The 18,286-nt window shown below is 35.3% G+C and overlaps 1 protein-coding gene across 1 annotated transcript in view; it reads left to right on the top strand.

Annotated features, from left to right (window-relative positions):
* Positions 1 to 16,358, top strand: part of LOC132550219 (probable phosphorylase b kinase regulatory subunit alpha) — a 50,398-nt gene extending 34,040 nt beyond the window's left edge. Inside the window, exons 23-33 of the mRNA XM_060214259.1 lie at positions 474 to 549; positions 664 to 741; positions 1,024 to 1,100; positions 1,824 to 1,902; positions 2,240 to 2,369; positions 2,706 to 2,804; positions 8,209 to 8,429; positions 10,563 to 10,736; positions 11,883 to 11,939; positions 12,257 to 12,460; positions 13,540 to 16,358. Coding sequence (XP_060070242.1) covers positions 474 to 549; positions 664 to 741; positions 1,024 to 1,100; positions 1,824 to 1,902; positions 2,240 to 2,369; positions 2,706 to 2,804; positions 8,209 to 8,429; positions 10,563 to 10,736; positions 11,883 to 11,939; positions 12,257 to 12,460; positions 13,540 to 13,716 — 1,372 coding nt within the window. The 3' untranslated portion in view covers positions 13,717 to 16,358. The remainder of the gene's footprint in view (positions 1 to 473; positions 550 to 663; positions 742 to 1,023; positions 1,101 to 1,823; positions 1,903 to 2,239; positions 2,370 to 2,705; positions 2,805 to 8,208; positions 8,430 to 10,562; positions 10,737 to 11,882; positions 11,940 to 12,256; positions 12,461 to 13,539) is intronic.
* Positions 16,359 to 18,286: the final 1,928 nt, after the last annotated feature.

Here is an 18,286-nt window from a genome sequence, read left to right on the forward strand (position 1 = left end):
ATGAACTCTGAAACAGATGAAGTTTATATCTACACTGTATTTTCAGTACAAAAAGTTTGAAATCATATTTTATGATGGCTATCAAACAAGGTATAAGGGTCAAATGTCACTGTTGACAACTTTTGAAATGGAAAAAAAAAACTTGTGTACAAGATTCTCTAAAAAAAAAAAATTATGGTATACTGTTTCCTGGTTGAGGAATAGGAAATATGTGAGCTTTTGAGCCCCTGCTCTCTTTGGTTTATTAACACTCCTCCATTGCGAAGAAAAATTGTTTTACACTTAAAAAACATTGGTGATAAGTAGGGTCAAGGTCAATTCTCTTTAAATTCAGACAAGCTTGTACCTATAAGAAAAAGGTCATGTTACTACCATTTTTCTTCTGCCCCTGTTTGTTTTAATTGTACATACCGCGCGGTATAAGTTTTGTAGACATTTGGATGTCTATTTATTATGTGTTTGACTGTCTGCAGGGGTTTAGACTGGGACACTGAGGTTGGAGGTAAAACCTGCTCTGTGAGGGAACTCCTGGTGGAGTTGTACGAAAAGGTAGGCTTCCCACTTGTATATGTTTTGTGTATTTTGACTCTGTATTTATCAGTTGATCAGGACTCTACCACTTGTTATTTTATCAAGACCTACTTTGTATGATTTGTGTTTTAGGCAGGACACTGGAAGCAGTGGTGGCTGGTGAGACATACGGCGGGGATGTTGAGGAAACGAGTAGAAGATCTGGCCCTGGTAATGATTTATAACATGGTTGTTTACTTGACTTACACAACTACATTCTATTTCTTGTCTTGCAGTATTGATAGTTTTATACTAAGTATCAAGTTATTTAACTTTCAATATCTTATGTTTAAACAGAGTATCTTATGTAATTACTCTGTAATTTTAACCCTGATTGTGTTTTGCTTTGACTGTGAATTTTCTCTGAGCAGAAGTTGAGTTGACTTATAAGATTCAATACATACAGATTGTTTAATTGTAAATATAATATTGATATTCCATGTTGTTATGCAGGCTGCCACTGATTTGCTGGTGAGACAGAAACTATTGTCTATTGGTCTACCACCACACAGGGAAAAGGAGATATCTTGGTGAGTGTGATACAGTACTTGGTTATAGGAGCACATCTCCAGGTGAGTGTGATACAGTACTTGGTTATAGGGTCACATCTCCAGGTGAGTGTGATACAGTACTTGGTTATAGGAGCACATCTCCAGGTGAGTGTGATACAGTACTTGGTTATAGGGTCACATCTCCAGGTGAGTGTGATACAGTACTTGGTTATAGGAGCACATCTCCAGGTGAGTGTGATACAGTACTTGGTTATAGGAGCACATCTCCAGGTGAGTGTGATACAGTACTTGGTTATAGGAGCACATCTCCAGGTGAGTGTGATACAGTACTTGGTTATAGGAGCACATCTCCAGGTGAGTGTGATACAGTACTTGGTTAGAGGGGCACATCTCCAGGTGAGTGTGATACAGTACTTGGTTATAGGGTCACATCTCCAGGTGAGTGTGATACAATACTTGAGAGACACTTTTAGAGGCTTGTCTTACTATACTTGCTTTGAGGCATACTGTAATCCTTTCCCTTTTTAAGTAATACCTCAAATCAAGATCGCATTGTGTAGTGTTGTATATTATCAACCAGCTATTTCTGTTGTGCACATCACCAAAACAGTGACGTCTGTCTGTGAGACAATACCTGGACACGGGAGGATTTGTGGCAACAAAAACCCTGTCAACCAACCAACCAACTTGTAGTTGTATTGAGTAACTCCTGATATGTAGTTAAGTCATTCTATGTTTCAGTCCCTTGCCTCCAGATGAACTAGCCTCTATCATATTTGATGCTTGTGGAGCAGATCTCAGTACAGCATCCCTTACACAGGTATAGACAATCACCTTCTTTGTTTAAAACACAAAAAAGGTGATCTTTCACTTCTTATACACTTTCAAATGAAACACAAGTAACAAATAAAGAGCTTTCACTTGCTATGTATCATGATATGTTTACAGATAGTGAAGGACCTTTTAAACTCTTAATACATTACTTTTAATGAGTACCCCTGTGTCTATACCAAATGATTTCAATAAAAAAAATCATGTGAAGTTCAGATGCTTATCTTTTCTGCTGATGAAATGTTATAGACCAGAAATTGGTCTTCCAGTGATCAAGACAAGGTTCAGTTCAACATTTTGCTGAATGCTGACATGTCTACTTGTAGGAAATCCTTATGTACCTGGCCATGTTTATCAGGACAGAGCCAAAACTGTTCCATGAGATGTTGAGACTACGGGTTGGTCTTATCATCCAGGTGATGGCCTCAGAACTGGCCAGGACATTTAAATGTTCAGGTATATATAGCTAAACAAATAGCATCAGTAATTTCCTCCTGATACATATAAAAGTCCATGACGTTCTATTTTCAATATATCTGCCTCAGAATGGTCTAGAATACCTTGAATTTATCCTATAGATTGCCTCAGAATGATGTAGAATATTTTTTAATTTTCACTTGACAGTATAGAATATCTTTTTCCTATAGATGGTCTCAGAATTGTCTATATTTAGATATTGTCAGATTTTTACTGGCCTGTGACCCTAACTTTCCTAAACATCACTATAGAAATTATTCAGGGGACAGTGTACTCTCCATTTCACAGTATTTGAATTTCATTTTAATATTTTAGGTGATGAAGCATCTGATCATCTACTTAACTTGTCTCCCTTTGAGTTGAAAACACTTCTACATCACATCCTGAGTGGAAAGGAATTTGTGATAAGTTCAGGTAAGGATGTATACCTATATAGTGAATTGGTACATTCCTTGTATTACTCATGTTAAAAAACAAATAGAAAATATATCATATCAGAGTGTGTTGATCTTATGATCAGTTACTCTTTACATCCATAAAGCTTTAATTACATACCCAGTCGGTATTTTAAATGCTTTATTGCAGATAATATTTCACACTTTGCATTTTGAGAAAAGTTTACAAGTGCAGAGGCGGTTTTGTAATAAATAGTATGTTTGATTGACATGAGAATCCTTTATATTTATGAAGTATTTTGTTATTTACTATCGATTCAATTGTTGTTTTTTTTAATTGGAGTTGCTGGGAATTAATTGCTATTTCTGTTATAAAGATTTATCAAACATGAGGATGTCAAGTACAAAATTACTATGTCATAAGGGTGAGCACCTGTTGTTTAGTTGCACATTACATTTGTCATTTCTTATTTGCTGATCTTGTTTTATTCTTGTGATTTTTATTACAACATTCTTAGAAAACAAGATTACAGGTACAGTGTAAATTGTGGTTCCATATGGCCTACTGCCTTTGTGTATGCTAAAACAGATTGCTAACTATCTTTACACATTGATGATTTGCTAATACATTGTATATTCCACAAATTGGCTGATAATTTTGGTTGCTTTTTACACGTGATTTACTTCTGATAAAACCTCATACTACATAGACAGATACATATTTAATATTAAAACTTTAGTACACCAATGACATTATTTACCGGTATCTGTATTATACTCATCACAATAATAACCAAGGAAAATAAGATATAAAAGGTGAAAAAATACTTTAGAGTCCTTATCACACAACTAACCTGTTAACAGGGGAATATAACATCAACTGTGTGATAACCACACCTGTTAAAACAGGATTTGTTATGAACATTGCTAATATACTGATACTGTCATGGTGGAACTTTCTAATATTGGCACTGAATGTAGATATATAGATGTAACTGGTAGTATATTAGTACAGCTGTATGCACCATTCACCTGAAAATAACAGGAATTATATTCCTTCAACACCATAACTAATTAATGATATTCAGTAATGTTTTCTAGTAATGGATAATTGTGATCAAGCAGTTTGTCTATAAAAGATTTGATCAGCAACAAGTAACACTGCACCTTTTTTATAATGATGTCAAAGTATTAGAAATACTGCAAAATATCGTAAAAAAAAAAGAGAAATTTTAAATTCAGATAAATACAGCAACATTATGAATATCCATTTATGCAATATTTCTGGATTTTCTGAATAGTACAGGTGAGGAAATATCAAATATTTTAACACAAATAATATCAGATAATATTAAGTTAACAATTTTATAAATTTCAGTGTATTTCTTTTGAGTTTTAGTTTCTTCTTGCATAATTTTTGTAATACAGTATTTTATTTCATCAGCTGTGTTTTTTACTGTCCTATTCTTTATTGTAACATCCACATTTATAAGCAGAAAGAAGACTTCCCATCTTTTCAGGCAATCATGGCAGTCATATGAACGTTTAGAAATTAATTTAGTTTGGGTTTATTTCTTTTGAATTTCAGGGGAAAACCTGAAACTGAGGTGAATTTTGAGGATTGACAAAAACTTTAAAAGTCCAAGTTATTTTTAAATAATGCAATTATTCTTGAAAAAATGCACTTTAATGTAAAACATGACTTTGACATATTTAGAAAATTGTATTGCTGTATTTTGGAATTCAACCATTGTCATCCAATTAAAAAGTAATGTAAAGCTGAGCTTCTTATTAAGTAGTAAAAACCATCAGTTTTTGAAGATAATAACATCATATAATTCACCTGTTCAACCAGAACACATGAACAAATTTAGAAATAGTACCTGGTTAGATCTAAGTTGTTGGTAAAAAGTTAAAATTTTGTTGAATTTGGAAAATTAGTAATAATTTCTTCTATTCGTTTTTTTCTCATTGACTCCTTCAAATCATTCTGTCTCATCTTTAGATTCTTTTCTCCTGGAGATTTATACATGTTTACATACTTTTAGTTATTTCAGAGGTAGAAAATTAGGACAGACAAAAATATAGTGATCCCATGGAATTCCTATAATTAGAAGGAAAACAATCAGAAATACATTTCTTGTTAAATTTATATACTGTTCAATTCTGTAAAATTAGGAATTAGAATTCTCCTTTCATCATTTTCATTACTTTCAATTACTCTCCTCTGTTCAGTCAAACTCTATGATAGGAAAAAACACAGCTGAAATAAAATATGTGAAGTTGTCGTTATTTGGCCAAGCACACCTGCTTAAGTTAGAGTTGTTTTCATTTTCCTGTCTAGTTTTCATTATATTATAATTTCTATCATTCTTTGAATTTTCACAAAAAAATTTAAAAAAAATTGTTTGCAGATCTTTTCCATATGTAAATTTGTATGTTATTTAGATACCTTATTGGTCCTACATCAAGTTCCTGAAAATAGAGCCATAGGAAAATTGTCATAGCTTAGAAATCATTCAAAGATACATATAACTCTAATTTATATCTATATATCATCTCTCTAGAAGTGTTCCTCAATGAAAAAACAGACAAGTTATAATATTTTACTGGTATTGAACTTGAAATGTTAATAGATTTTGTGTCATACCTAGGTAATATAAAAGGATGATATATTTTAGTATCAATGTATTGTTGTCATATTTGTGGTGTTAGTTGATGATATAACTTTGAAATTGATTGATATCATTATTGGTGTTGTTAGTTGAGCACATGATTGAAACAATACACAATAATATGTGCATTGATACAACATGCTTAACGTCAAGGGGAGATAACTTTGAAAACTACCTCCTGAATTCCGAAGCATAATGCAGCTCTTCATGTTTACTTATGGCATTTTGATTTTAAATCAGTTAAAATCTGTCAATTTTGTTAAGTCTTTATACATCACTATATATTTTTTTTCCCTTTATTTTTCAGAGCAGGAATTTTAGATATCAAAACTGTGTATCACAACAATATACTTGCTTTGATTTTAGATATCCCAGCTTTACATGGAATGATGCGTTATCTAAGCCTGTTTTCCTAAGAAATTCACCTGTTTTCAAGCCAATGTAATCTCAATGATTCCTGTGTTACTGAAAGCTTTTGTCGAAATTGAACATGATAATTCTTTCCAGAAGCAAAATTTATCCTTGCACTCATATGCTATTGCACTGTATAAATTTCCAAATATTTAATGGAGGACAACATTGAGTTAATTGTGATAATATAAACAGGTAGATAGAAAATTAAGACATTGTGTTATCGACTTCTTACATGATTGTTATCGAAATATTAAAAGAGAGTTGATCTCAAGTCTTTTTGAAAAGATGGGATCATGTAGGTTTTCACTAAAATTTACAATATACTTGATACTGCATTTTCTTCTCATAATCAAACATGGCTTATTGTCTCATCGATATCACTTTTTCACTTCAGATTGCATTAAGATTTTTAGTCAGTGTTAGTTAAAATGACCTGGACATTTATGTTCAAGTAATGCTGGTATATCTTGGTGGTCTATGACGACTGCAGAAGCCAGGCTGTTTGATGGCTTTAGCTGATGATTTGTTTACAGCATGTTTGTAGTGTGTTTAAGTCACCTATTTATCTCTCCTGTAGAAGTAAGTGACGGCGGCACCGGTGAAGAGTTCCATTTGTCTGTGAAAACAAAGAAGAAAAGGGAGGAAACAACAGAGTTTGCTAAACTAAGCAGTAAATCCCCGCATAAGGTTTTTGTATTGTCATTTACTTACATTTAACATTCTAAAACAACTAATGAGCTTCAGCTGGCATTCATTGTCTAGTGATTATAGAATTATAAAGTTAATATGGCACTCTAAATGTTAACTCATGCTACTGTCACGAGAGAGAGCATTGACTCATGTTACTGTCACCAGAGAGAGCATCAACTCATGTTACTATTACTGAAGAGAGCATTGACTCATGTTACTGTCATCAGAGAGAGCATCAACTCATGTTACTGTCACCAGAATGAGCATTTACTCATGTTACTGTTACTAGAGAGACATTAACTCATGTTACTGTCATCAGAGAGCATTAACTCATGTTACTGTCATCAGAGAGAGTATTAACTCATGTTACTGTCATCAGAGAGACATTAACTCATGTTACTGTCACCAGAGGGATCACTGACTCAAGCTATAGTCACTAGATAGAGATAAATTAGTTGGAAATTAGAGAGAATTGCTTTTAGATTTTTGTAAGAGAAATAGTGAAATAAAACTTCTGAGGAATGTTCCTTGTACCTGATAATAGCAGGATTTTTTTACAATGAAGCTCTCATGCTTTATCTATATGTCTGGGGGTAGGAAAGAACTTGTTGTTATGTCATAGGTAGAGTCAATATGAATGCCAGCTGATTGACTGAAGTAGAAGTAGCCAATGCCTTCATGTAGAATAGTTTCCTTAGTGTATGAACTGTTATCTCTAAATCTAACAACTAGCAGCTACATTTATTTATAGCTTTGATTTACCATCTTTAGTTTTGCTTATCACTGAAAACCTGATGGTGACAGAATATTCTCAAGTATAAGTACCTACCAGAATATCTGACTATACAGATGATATTAGAGGCATTTTACTTATATCATGATTAAAACCGATATGCCTCAGAAAGTATATTTTAAAAGATCTTGTGTGGGATAGTTTTACAATTTCAGATATTTTTAAATCTATGAACTGCCACCAAATATTTTTCTGTTATGAAATTTCAGTTGTTTTTTCAAAGTCTCAGACAGTTCTGTCACAAAGGGTTCAGTGTTAATGCTGTTTTCCCTGTTGTATACTAAAGCTATACATGAATAAGTTGTGTTGTTTCTTCTCAGCTGTTATTTACTACTGTAATGTATCTTGGATATTCCTTTAAACTGCACTCATGACAAGTAAAGCTGACTTTCAGAACTTAGGAAGTTGCCTACCATTAGTTCAAGTGGATGCTTGACAATATCAAATCTTTGCACCTTATTAACATATTGTTGTCACAGATGGTGTGTCTTGCATGATAACCCTAGTCTTTCATCGTACCTGCTAACCAACTTTTGTATCAATCACAGCTTTTGTTTTGTGGTCACTGTGATACCAGAATGTGATATTGTGTTGTAGACTTTTAGAAAAGCTGATATGACATTTATGATACAGGAACTGTTTGCAGAATGTCCAGCTGAGGAAAAACTATTTCTGGTACTACCCAATGCTTTGTCTGTCACACATACATACCTCTAAAATTATTGTTACCATGGTTTGAAATATTGCCCTACCATCTTGAGTTGTTGAATTTAATATTTGTGGTTTGGGATAAGTTGGCTGTTTGACATTTTATGGCTTTGAGTGAGTTGGTTTGCACTGTTGTGTTAAAGATGAGCAGTATGCCATGAAAATGAGACAAGAGGCCAGAAGTGGTACTGCACCACTAGGAGGAGCTCTGACTTTGGAGGTCCCACAACGCATTGGTAGGAGAAGGAGTAGTGTTGGTAACCTGGAAGTTCTGAATCCTTACGTCCTCTTGGACCGACGGAAAAGTATTGAATGTTGTGAACTACATCTGCCCCTGCTAGGAGATAGGAGGCTGTCTAGTGCTGTAAGTCCTACTGTTGAGTGGGATCAGATTGTCATGCAGCATTGTTGGGACCTTCATATTTATTGACAGATGCCTTGTATATATACAGATAGTGTTCATCGGCCCTTGACAGATACTACAGGGAAATTTGAAGTTATATTAATTGTTTTATCTATTATCAGTAGTCAGATTTCTTTATGCGTACTGTTTTCACACATTTTTACCCCATTTCCGCTGTCCAAGATTTCCATTCCCACATAAGAGGCTAATGAATTTTAGCACTTTGCCGCCTCCCCCCACTCCACCCCCTCAACCCCCACAAAAAAAAAAAAAAAAAAATAGCTACATGAATGAATAAATAAACATAAAAAAAATATCTGGGGGATTTATTTTCATTGATATCACTGGTATCCATAATCCACGAACTCATGTAAATGTCTTTGAAATGTTGAAATAATTATCAGTAAATTAATTTAGCTTTATTTATCCATGAAAAAAAACCCCACAAAAATGAATCCCCATGAAAATATCTGATTTTACAGTAAGTGTGTCATCCATGAAAGGATGCATTAGCTCTCAGTTTTGTCATCACTTAATTTCTTATTCAGGGAGTGAGAAGAAGACATGTTCATATCTTCGTGAGATGTGTCAAGTGAATCAGGTTAAGTTTATACGATCACTAATAGCAAGTAGCTTTATCGCATGGTAAAAAAATGGAACAAAAATTGATATTAAAAACACTCCAAGGACAACTGTTGTGTGTACAGGTTATGAAAAAGGCATAGGATTGTTTACTGATGAATATGTCTCATGCTATTTCTGGTTGATATTTTAATGCAGGACTCATTCTGGCTGACAAAACAAGTTACCTAGTTTTGACTTGATCTACCTGACAACAGTTAGCCAGTCCTTGGTATTGATTTTGGTCTTAAACAGTATTCTTCAAAAACAGCATCATTCAAGGTGAAATTGATATATTTCATGATTTGGTCCAAACAGATGTTTGCTGTGTGATTTCAACATCTAGGAAATTGATGAAAATGTATTTATAGATCATCTGGTTTGTTAACTTACATTTTGTGGATAATAATCTTTCACTTGTTTTCTGAAGTTTTGTCCCAGATGTTAGATAGTTCCTATTCTGGTGACCTTGACCTTCTGGACAAAGTCATAATCTCTGACAACTATTCTCCTGGTTTTGAAATACTTTTTTCTGTATGGTTGACAGTTGCATGAAATGATAAAATCTTTTGACTATTTATCTGTTTGTCTCTTCTTCCTTAGTGTGTTAGATTAAAACTTTGCATGGAGTTGTTTACGTGTAATGACTCTTTGTTTCATATTTTATTTTTCTTATTTTTAACCCAAGTTTTATTTGCTGACTAATGCGTGAGATCATTTTGATTTTTCGATGAACACATTGCAGTGTTTTGTATACGAGGTGTTTGTTCTAGAACTTCAGAAATAGGATAAAACAATAAGATATAGCCAAACATGTCTGAAAGGCCACATTCATCTAAAAAATATCTGTCTTTTAAAGATATTGGTTTTGGGTCTAAATGTAATACCACTCATAACAGGAACGTCTCTATGAAAAACCGCCTATATAACAAATACCTGTCTATAAACAGCACTTGTTTTGGGTCCAGATGTAGCAAAATTCATGTCAGTTGAACCTGTTTATAAAGGTCACTTACCTAAAAAAACGATTGTCTCTGCACCCTAGAGTGGTTGTTATAGACAGGTCAGTCTGTACAAGTAGATAGTTACTTTAGGACAAATTGCCTGTGTATGTACAATGTATTAATAATTAGCTTTATCAAATATGTATACGAATGTAACAAACTAATTTCCATATAAATTCAAATCATATCAATGTGCAAATATATCAAAGTCTTTTTAGTGAACTTATCAAAGAATGAAATCATTCTTAAAGTTGACTTTACTTTAGATACTTGTTATACAAATCCAAATGTATGGATACATGAATGTCTAACCATGGTTAATTGATGTATTTCAAACTTTGTGTGTTACTTGTTAGAATTCATAGTTCTGATTATTGATAAGTGTAGACTATATTATAGAAAGTTTACTAAACACATTGAATACTTATCATTTTGATGAGCATTTGCTTCAATATGTACAATTTTATAGGTCATTTCTGCAACACCCAGTGTGTCTCTAAACCAGTCAGTGTTTGACAGTCCTGAAGAGGAAGACATCTTGATGGACCGACAGGGCCAATGGCTCCGGAGACGCCGATTGGATGGAGCACTGAACCGTGTTCCTGTAGGATTCTATCCCCGAGTGTGGCACTTCCTCAATACAGTAGGCATTCCTTTCTGATACAAACAGATTGATATGCATCAAGTTAATTCACTTGTTTCAAGCTACTGGGTGTGTATCCCCGAGTGTGGCACTTCCTCAATACAGTAGGCATTCCTTTCTGATACCAACAGATTGATATGTATCGAGTTAATTCACTTGTTTCAAGCTACTGGGTGTGTATCCCCGAGTGTGGCTTTTCCTCAATACAGTAGGCATTCCTTTCTGATACCAACAGATTGATATGTATCGAGTTAATTCACTTGTTTTAAGCTACTGAGTATGTAGACTTCATTACTTTACTGATTTCTATGACAAAGTAGCCTTACTGGAAAAGTATGATTATTGGTAGGTGTTTCAGGTAGATGGTAAATTTGTTACCAAAAAAATAAGGATATACATATTTTGGCTATTAAAAAAGTATTATTGTATGAAATGATAAAACATTGCAAAGCATGTGTTATGAAATCTCTTCTGACAACAGCTCTAGGGGGTTGCCTGATACTTTTGGGGTCGATGATATCTCTTCCATTCAGAATATTGGCCTACATAACAGGAAGATCTGAGGTGTATGGTTTGACACTCACCACTCATTGAGATTTGTGCTATTACAAGAAGATCCTACCACAGTATGATCCTTACTGTTCACTGGGCAACATACTCAGCTAACAAATGATACTGTATGGATACATATAGTCAGAAGTTTTACATTAGTAACTACAAATTAATGTTTTCATGTAATTTACACTTTTAAATTCATTTTGAAAAGACCTGTTGGCTTATTTATACTGTTTCTTAGTGGAAACTGTAAAAGTTTATATCACACTCTCCGTAGGTCTGTGTGTCTGACTAAATTTCTGTCCATATGTCAAGTGTTTCACCCATGGATTAAAGAAATCAACTGTAATACAAATAGTGCTTTTTTTGTACGGAGATGCAGATGCAGAATGAGAAAATATTGTATGATGACTGCTTCTATATGTAGTTCCTCTAGGCTCTATCTCGTAATACAGCTGATTTTACAATTCCATTCCATTTGATTAACTATACAATTAAAGAGCATTGAGTTAATGTAGCTGTTAATTATAGGTGGTTGTTAAAAATAGTTATTTGTTGTGGTTGTTACAAAAATGTATTTACTGTTATTAGTTTGGTCCTGGGGTATCGGTAGAAGGAGAGCACCTGCCACAGACTCTTACTAAGGAGGTAGGTGCTGCGTGATTGGTTCTCCAATTTTCTGTAAATATGTCAGAGGTCTGTGTACTATTGTTTTACTATAATAGCGTTTACAATAGGATTCATAATTGTGATTTCTGACATATCTCTTATCATTGTGAAAGTTTGTAATTACATCAAAAATTATACTTATCAGAGCTTGGAGAAAAATGTAAAATTCTTGTCATATATCTTCACTTTATAATGAAGAAGTTATAATGCATTTGTAGGTCGTGGCATGGCTTGTCCCGTTTTGATTACAAATTGTTTTAGTTATTGTGATAGAAATGTACATGCTTGCTTTATAGATGACATCAGGAGAGTTGAAGTTCGCACTTCGAGTTGAGATGGTACTGAATAGAATTCCACAGCCAGAATACCGTCAGCTGATGGTGGAGGCACTCATGGTCATTACACTGATTAGTGAGAACGAGTGGAAACCTGAATACCGTGGTGTGGTCCATATTGATAAAATGGTTCATGAAGCTAACAATCTGTATATACAGGACCAGGTGGGTTATTGTCTTCTGGGGTAAGACCCATATTGATAAAATGGTTCACAAGGCCAACAACCTGTATATACAGGACCAGGTGGGTTATTGTCTTCTGGGGTAAGATCCATATTGATAAAATGGTTCACAAGGCCAACAACCTGTATATACAGGACCAGGTGGGTTATTGTCTTCTGGGGTAAGACCCATATTGATAAAATGGTTCACAAGGCCAACAACCTGTATATACAGGACCAGGTGGGTTATTGTCTTCTGGGGTAAAATCCATATTGATAAAATGGTTCACAAGGCCAACAACCTGTATATACAGGACCAGATGGGTTATTGTCTTCTGGGGTAAAATCCATATTGATAAAATGGTTCACAAGGCCAACAACCTGTATATACAGGACCAGGTGGGTTATTGTCTTCTGGGGTAAAATCCATATTGATAAAATGGTTCACAAGGCCAACAACCTGTATATACAGGACCAGGTGGGTTATTGTCTTCTGGGGTAAAATCCATATTGATAAAATGGTTCACAAGGCTGTTTAAGGACATCCAAAGCTTTAGATTGTTTTATATAATAAAAACTACAAGGTCACACAATGGAACATTCCTTTTTTTTTCTTTTTTTTAACACTCAGAAATTTGAAAGTTAGCTTTTGTATGGTTTTAATGCGAAGTAGAACATATCATGTTATAATTTTCCATTTCCGTTTGAATCCGTGTCCTTCGGTATGTAGGACACGGATTCAATGGAACATTCCTTGTTACACACTGTTTATCTCTAATAAAGTTTGCCTCTTGTTAAGGTGAGTTAGGAAAGTTTCATTACCCTGATGGTATCATTTTCTCTGAATCATTCTGACTTAATCATAAAAGAACTGGTTTGGTCACCAGACCCTAACCAAGTCTAACAATTTTTTGTATCATATGTTACAATACTGAAAGCAATAGCTTTCATAGAACTCTTGTTTTGTAAAATTCCAGCTTCATTTTGTCATTTGTGAAAATCTTGATATCTAATATTTATTGTTTTGCTGTATTTGAATGGTTAAGCTGTTTATTGTAAACATTCATAATTCATCCTTAACAGAAGATGCCAGCAGCTGTGGCTCTCGAGTGTGAGGGAGCTGCCGGAATTTGCCACCATTTTTACGACAGTGCTCCTAGTGGTCGCTATGGAACCATGTCCTATCTCTGCAGAGCTCTGGCTAAAATCTTTGGTGTGCCGGCTGGTTCTACAGACGATATTGAATGTGTTATTAGTTGATACAGCTTACTGCAGAACTTTTTAAATTGTTTGCATATCATTCCTCATTATCGCTTCTTCATCAATTCCTTTCCTTAAAATCCTGCTTTGTGGGAATTTGGGTGTATATGTTCAGACTCATGAAGTTTTAAAGGAGTCAGTTTGTTTACCTGTTATTGTGATAATCACCTGACAAGGACTGGTCTGTTGACCCAGTAATTTCCTATAGAGATGAAACCTCTCTACTTCAGAAACATTGAGCCTCTATAGGTTCAAAGCCACAAAGTTATCAGATATCTTAATGAAGTTTTCAAATTATTTTTTTTTTCTCTGAAGGTTTTACAATTTTCTCCTGTCTTGCCTTTTTAATTTTGACTGAAAACAATTTTGGTGAGTGAATAAAAGGTGGGCTTCAAGTAATACGGCTGATGTTAAGAAATATCTGGTGCTAACTATTGGGTGTATAAATTATCAAAGAAAACATGGATATAAAGGCAGTATCTGGTGCTACTTATTGGGTGTATAAATTATCAAAGAAAACATGGATATAAGGGCAGTATCTGGTGTTACTTATTGGGTGTATAAATTATCAAAGAAAACATGGATATAAGGGCAATATCTGGTGCTAACTATTGGGCATGTTAACTGCCAATAATTGAAGAAACATTGATAAGATAAGATTTCTTTTTGTAGCAGTTTTATAGAGTAAAAGTGTATTTTGGTTTTTGTAAATGATTTCTTTGATTTTAATAGTTAATCATATCAAGAAGATTTTATTTGAAATTTGCTGAAATTTAAGGCACGGGGATTTGTATATTTTTTTTAGGTACATAGGTATTTGAGTTTTGCTCTGAATTAATGAGTTTTTATTTGACGAATCTCAGTCTTTATAAGTTTATATAGAAGTGAAGTATAAATCTGTCTTAATTCTACTAAGAAATTATATCTGTGAAGGTGTGAAACGTGTTGAATCATCAGTATACCCTTTGGGGTGCAAATCTATAGCTAATTTTTATTCTGTATTTAAAGAAATGGCTAACTGTGAATCATACAAACTTAGATTTAACTACATCTGTGTAGTACACTCTGATAATTCTTTGTTTGATTTGAATCACAGATTAAATACATTTGCTTTTTATGTGTAGTTTATAACTCCTTAATTAAGTTATTTTTGTTCTCTCATCCATGCATGAATTCTATAATCTCAAAATGCTTTCACTAAAAAGATTATTTTTTTTACAATTTCATCAGAATTCTAGGATTGTTTTATATCTTTTACTGATTTATAAACTAATTTAAATCACATGTAGGGTTAAAAAATATTCTACATGAACATGGTGGAATTAATTTGGTAGTTCTCTCCCTTTATTTTGTAGTGTGTCAATGTAAAATTTTATTCATTGTAATAGTAATAAGCATATTGAGTGTGCTAGATTTTATTTGTTTTTTTTTTTTTTTTTTATTTCCACATATTTGAACTGGAATGAAAGATAAAATGGCTTTATTTAATGTACATGTGTGTATGTATATAGGGTCTGTCCTTTTGATTGTTAGTGATTTTGGTTTGAGAAGTTGTAGCCCTATCACACGAGGATAATTGATATGTTGAGGGGTAGCTGTTACTTTATTTATTTGTAATAGTTCCTGACAAATTATAATGTATTTGTCGTCATCATTAAGCATATTATATCTACTAATGTTGATTGTAGGTACGCTGGTCATAAGTATGACAAAACATACATTTCATGTAGAAAAGGGAGTTCTTTATTCTAGTCAAAAAATTGTGACATGTTGATAATTCATGTGTCAAAATTGTAATATAGCAACGAAAATGGAAATTTATTGAGTGTATTCATTGAGCATGATATTTCCCAGATTTGTATGTGTAATGTTAACTGGCTAACCATTGTTATAGAATCTGAAAAAATCTAAAAAAAAATGTTTTGAGAAAAAAAATGCAAAAGCAAAAAAAAATGTACTACTTCTCAAAGTGGCAGAGCTTATCATTGCATAGAAGCCGGTTTCTATAAGTGATTTTTTGTTACCCTGTACAGAAACGATCTCCTTTCAACAGATGATTTCTATATCATCAGCCAAAAAAGAGTTATCAAGTCCCTTTCTTTAATTTACAAAAGTTTCTATGTTTATCATGTCCTCAGCGTGATTTTGTTGACAGTGTTGGTTGAGCTTTTGGACTTGTGAAATCCCACCTTAACCTTGGTAGAATCTGACCCTACTGTATACCCATGCCACTAAAGATCACTGATGATACTGTAGAATTATTTAGCACCTGTATCAGGTGTAAGTATTTCCAGATGATGTACCATGATAATATACTTAATTATATCAGACACTGCAATGTGACAAAAATTCCTAATCTGTACCATATATATGAAGTTATATATGTATATATAGACATACATGAGGGTATATCAATACAAAATTGATTAGAATTTTCCGTATTTAATCTTCCATAAACTGTTCGTTCTAAGGTAGACAATTTTTAGGGTAGAAAATATCAGAAGTAATATTGTGGAGGTCAGTAAGTTAAAAGAAGGACATGATGAATGCTTACTGGATATATTACCTGTGATACTGAATAGTGCTGTGTAATGGTTACTTGTTCCCATTTTGAATTTTTTAAATAAAAAAATGAATGACTATTTGTTTTTTTTTCAAATTCCTCTGTAATAGTTTGATTAAACTTTAAGGTGATCCAGTGACCGACAGACAGTCAAGAATTGATTACTCATGTATTTGCATCGCTGAACCACATTGGTCCTCAACCGAAGCAATGTCGGCCCCCGCTAAACATTGCCGATTTCCCACCGAACAATGCCTAAACCCCTGCTAAACATTGCCGATTTCTCACCGAACAATGCCAGTCCCCTGCTAAACATTGCCGATTCCCCACTTCCCTGCTAAACATTGCCGATTTCTCACCGAACAATGCCAGTCCCCTGCTAAACATTGCCGATTTCTCACCGAACAATGCCAGTCCCCTGCTAAACATTGCCGATTTCTCACCGAACAATGCCAGTCCCCTGCTAAACATTGCCGATTCCCCACTTCCCTGCTAAACATTGCCGATTCCCCACTTCCCTGCTAAACATTGCCGATTTCTCACCGAACAATGCCAGTCCCCTGCTAAACATTGCCGATTCCCCACTTCCCTGCTAAACATTGCCGATTTCCCACCGAACAATGCCAGTCCCCTGCTAAACATTGCCGATTCCCCACTTCCCTGCTAAACATTGCCGATTCCCCGCCAGACAATGTCATTTCCCGGCTAAACATGGCCGATTCCCCACCAAATTATGCCAATCCCCCCTAAATAATGCTGTTTCCTTTCGAACTAATGCTGGTCACCTGCGAACACTGAACACTGATTGAGCCACTAACATTATCGGTCCCAATATAACATAAGTCCTTCCTTCCATAAATTCCTCCTGAACACTACAGGTCCTCCTGAACACTACAGGTCCCCCGTATATCACTACCGATTACCCGCAGAACACTGTCTGTCCCCCACGTAACATGATGATGATGGTTTTTCGTCTCTGTGACTCTGCCCCGTTGCCCACGTAACATAATCTCTTTCTCATTTAATGCAAAACATCGTCATCCTCGGTTAACACTTCTGATCCCCGATGAACACTACCGTTTCCCGCAAAACACTGTCGCTCGCCACTAAACAGTACCGGTTCCCCCCTAAGCACACCACATTTCCCCGCAAAATACCGTCATTTCCCGCTTGAAACTGCAGGTTCTTCGCTTAACACTATCGAATCTTTGCTAAACTCTGCCCCTCCCAGCCATAGACTGACGGTTCCCTTAAAACTCAAACCAATTCCCCGCTATACATTGCCGGTCCTCCACCAAATAATGGCGGTTCCCGGCATAACAGTGCTGGCTGCACGCTAAGACTTGTGGTTCCCCGCATAGCAGTGCTGGATGTACGCTAAAGACTTGTGGTTCCCCGCATAACAGTGCTGGCTGCCACGCTTAAGACTTGTGGTTCCCCGCATAACAGTGCTGGCAGCCACGCTTAAGACTTGTGGTTCCCCGCATAACAGTGCTGGCTGCACGCTAAGACTTGTGGTTCCCCGCATAGCAGTGCTGGCTGTACGCTTAAGACTTGTGGTTCCCCGCATAACAGTGCTGGCTGTACGCTAAAGACTTGTGGTTCCCCGCATAACAGTGCTGGCTGTACGCTAAAGACTTGTGGTTCTACGCATAACAGTGCTGGCTGTACGCTTAAGACTTGTGGTTCCCCGCATAACAGTGCCGGCTGCACGCAAAGACTTGTGGTTCCCCGCATAACAGTGCTGGCTGCCACGCTTAAGACTTGTGGTTCCCCGCATAACAGTGCTGGCTGCACGCTAAAGACTTGTCGTTCCTCGCATAACATTGCTGGCTGCACGCTAAAGACTTGTGGTTCCCCGCATAACAGTGCTGGCTGTACGCTTAAGACTTGTGGTTCCCCGCATAACAGTGCTGGCTCTACGCTCAAGACTTGTGGTTCCCCGCATAACACTGCCGATTCACCTCTAAACACTGTCGGTCGCTCTCCGCTACTAAACACAGGACA

Source organism: Ylistrum balloti, unplaced genomic scaffold, assembly GCF_031769215.1.
Source record: "Ylistrum balloti isolate Yb309-2 unplaced genomic scaffold, AGI_CSIRO_Ybal_v1 Utg370110, whole genome shotgun sequence".
Lineage (NCBI taxonomy): Eukaryota > Metazoa > Mollusca > Bivalvia > Pectinida > Pectinidae > Ylistrum > Ylistrum balloti.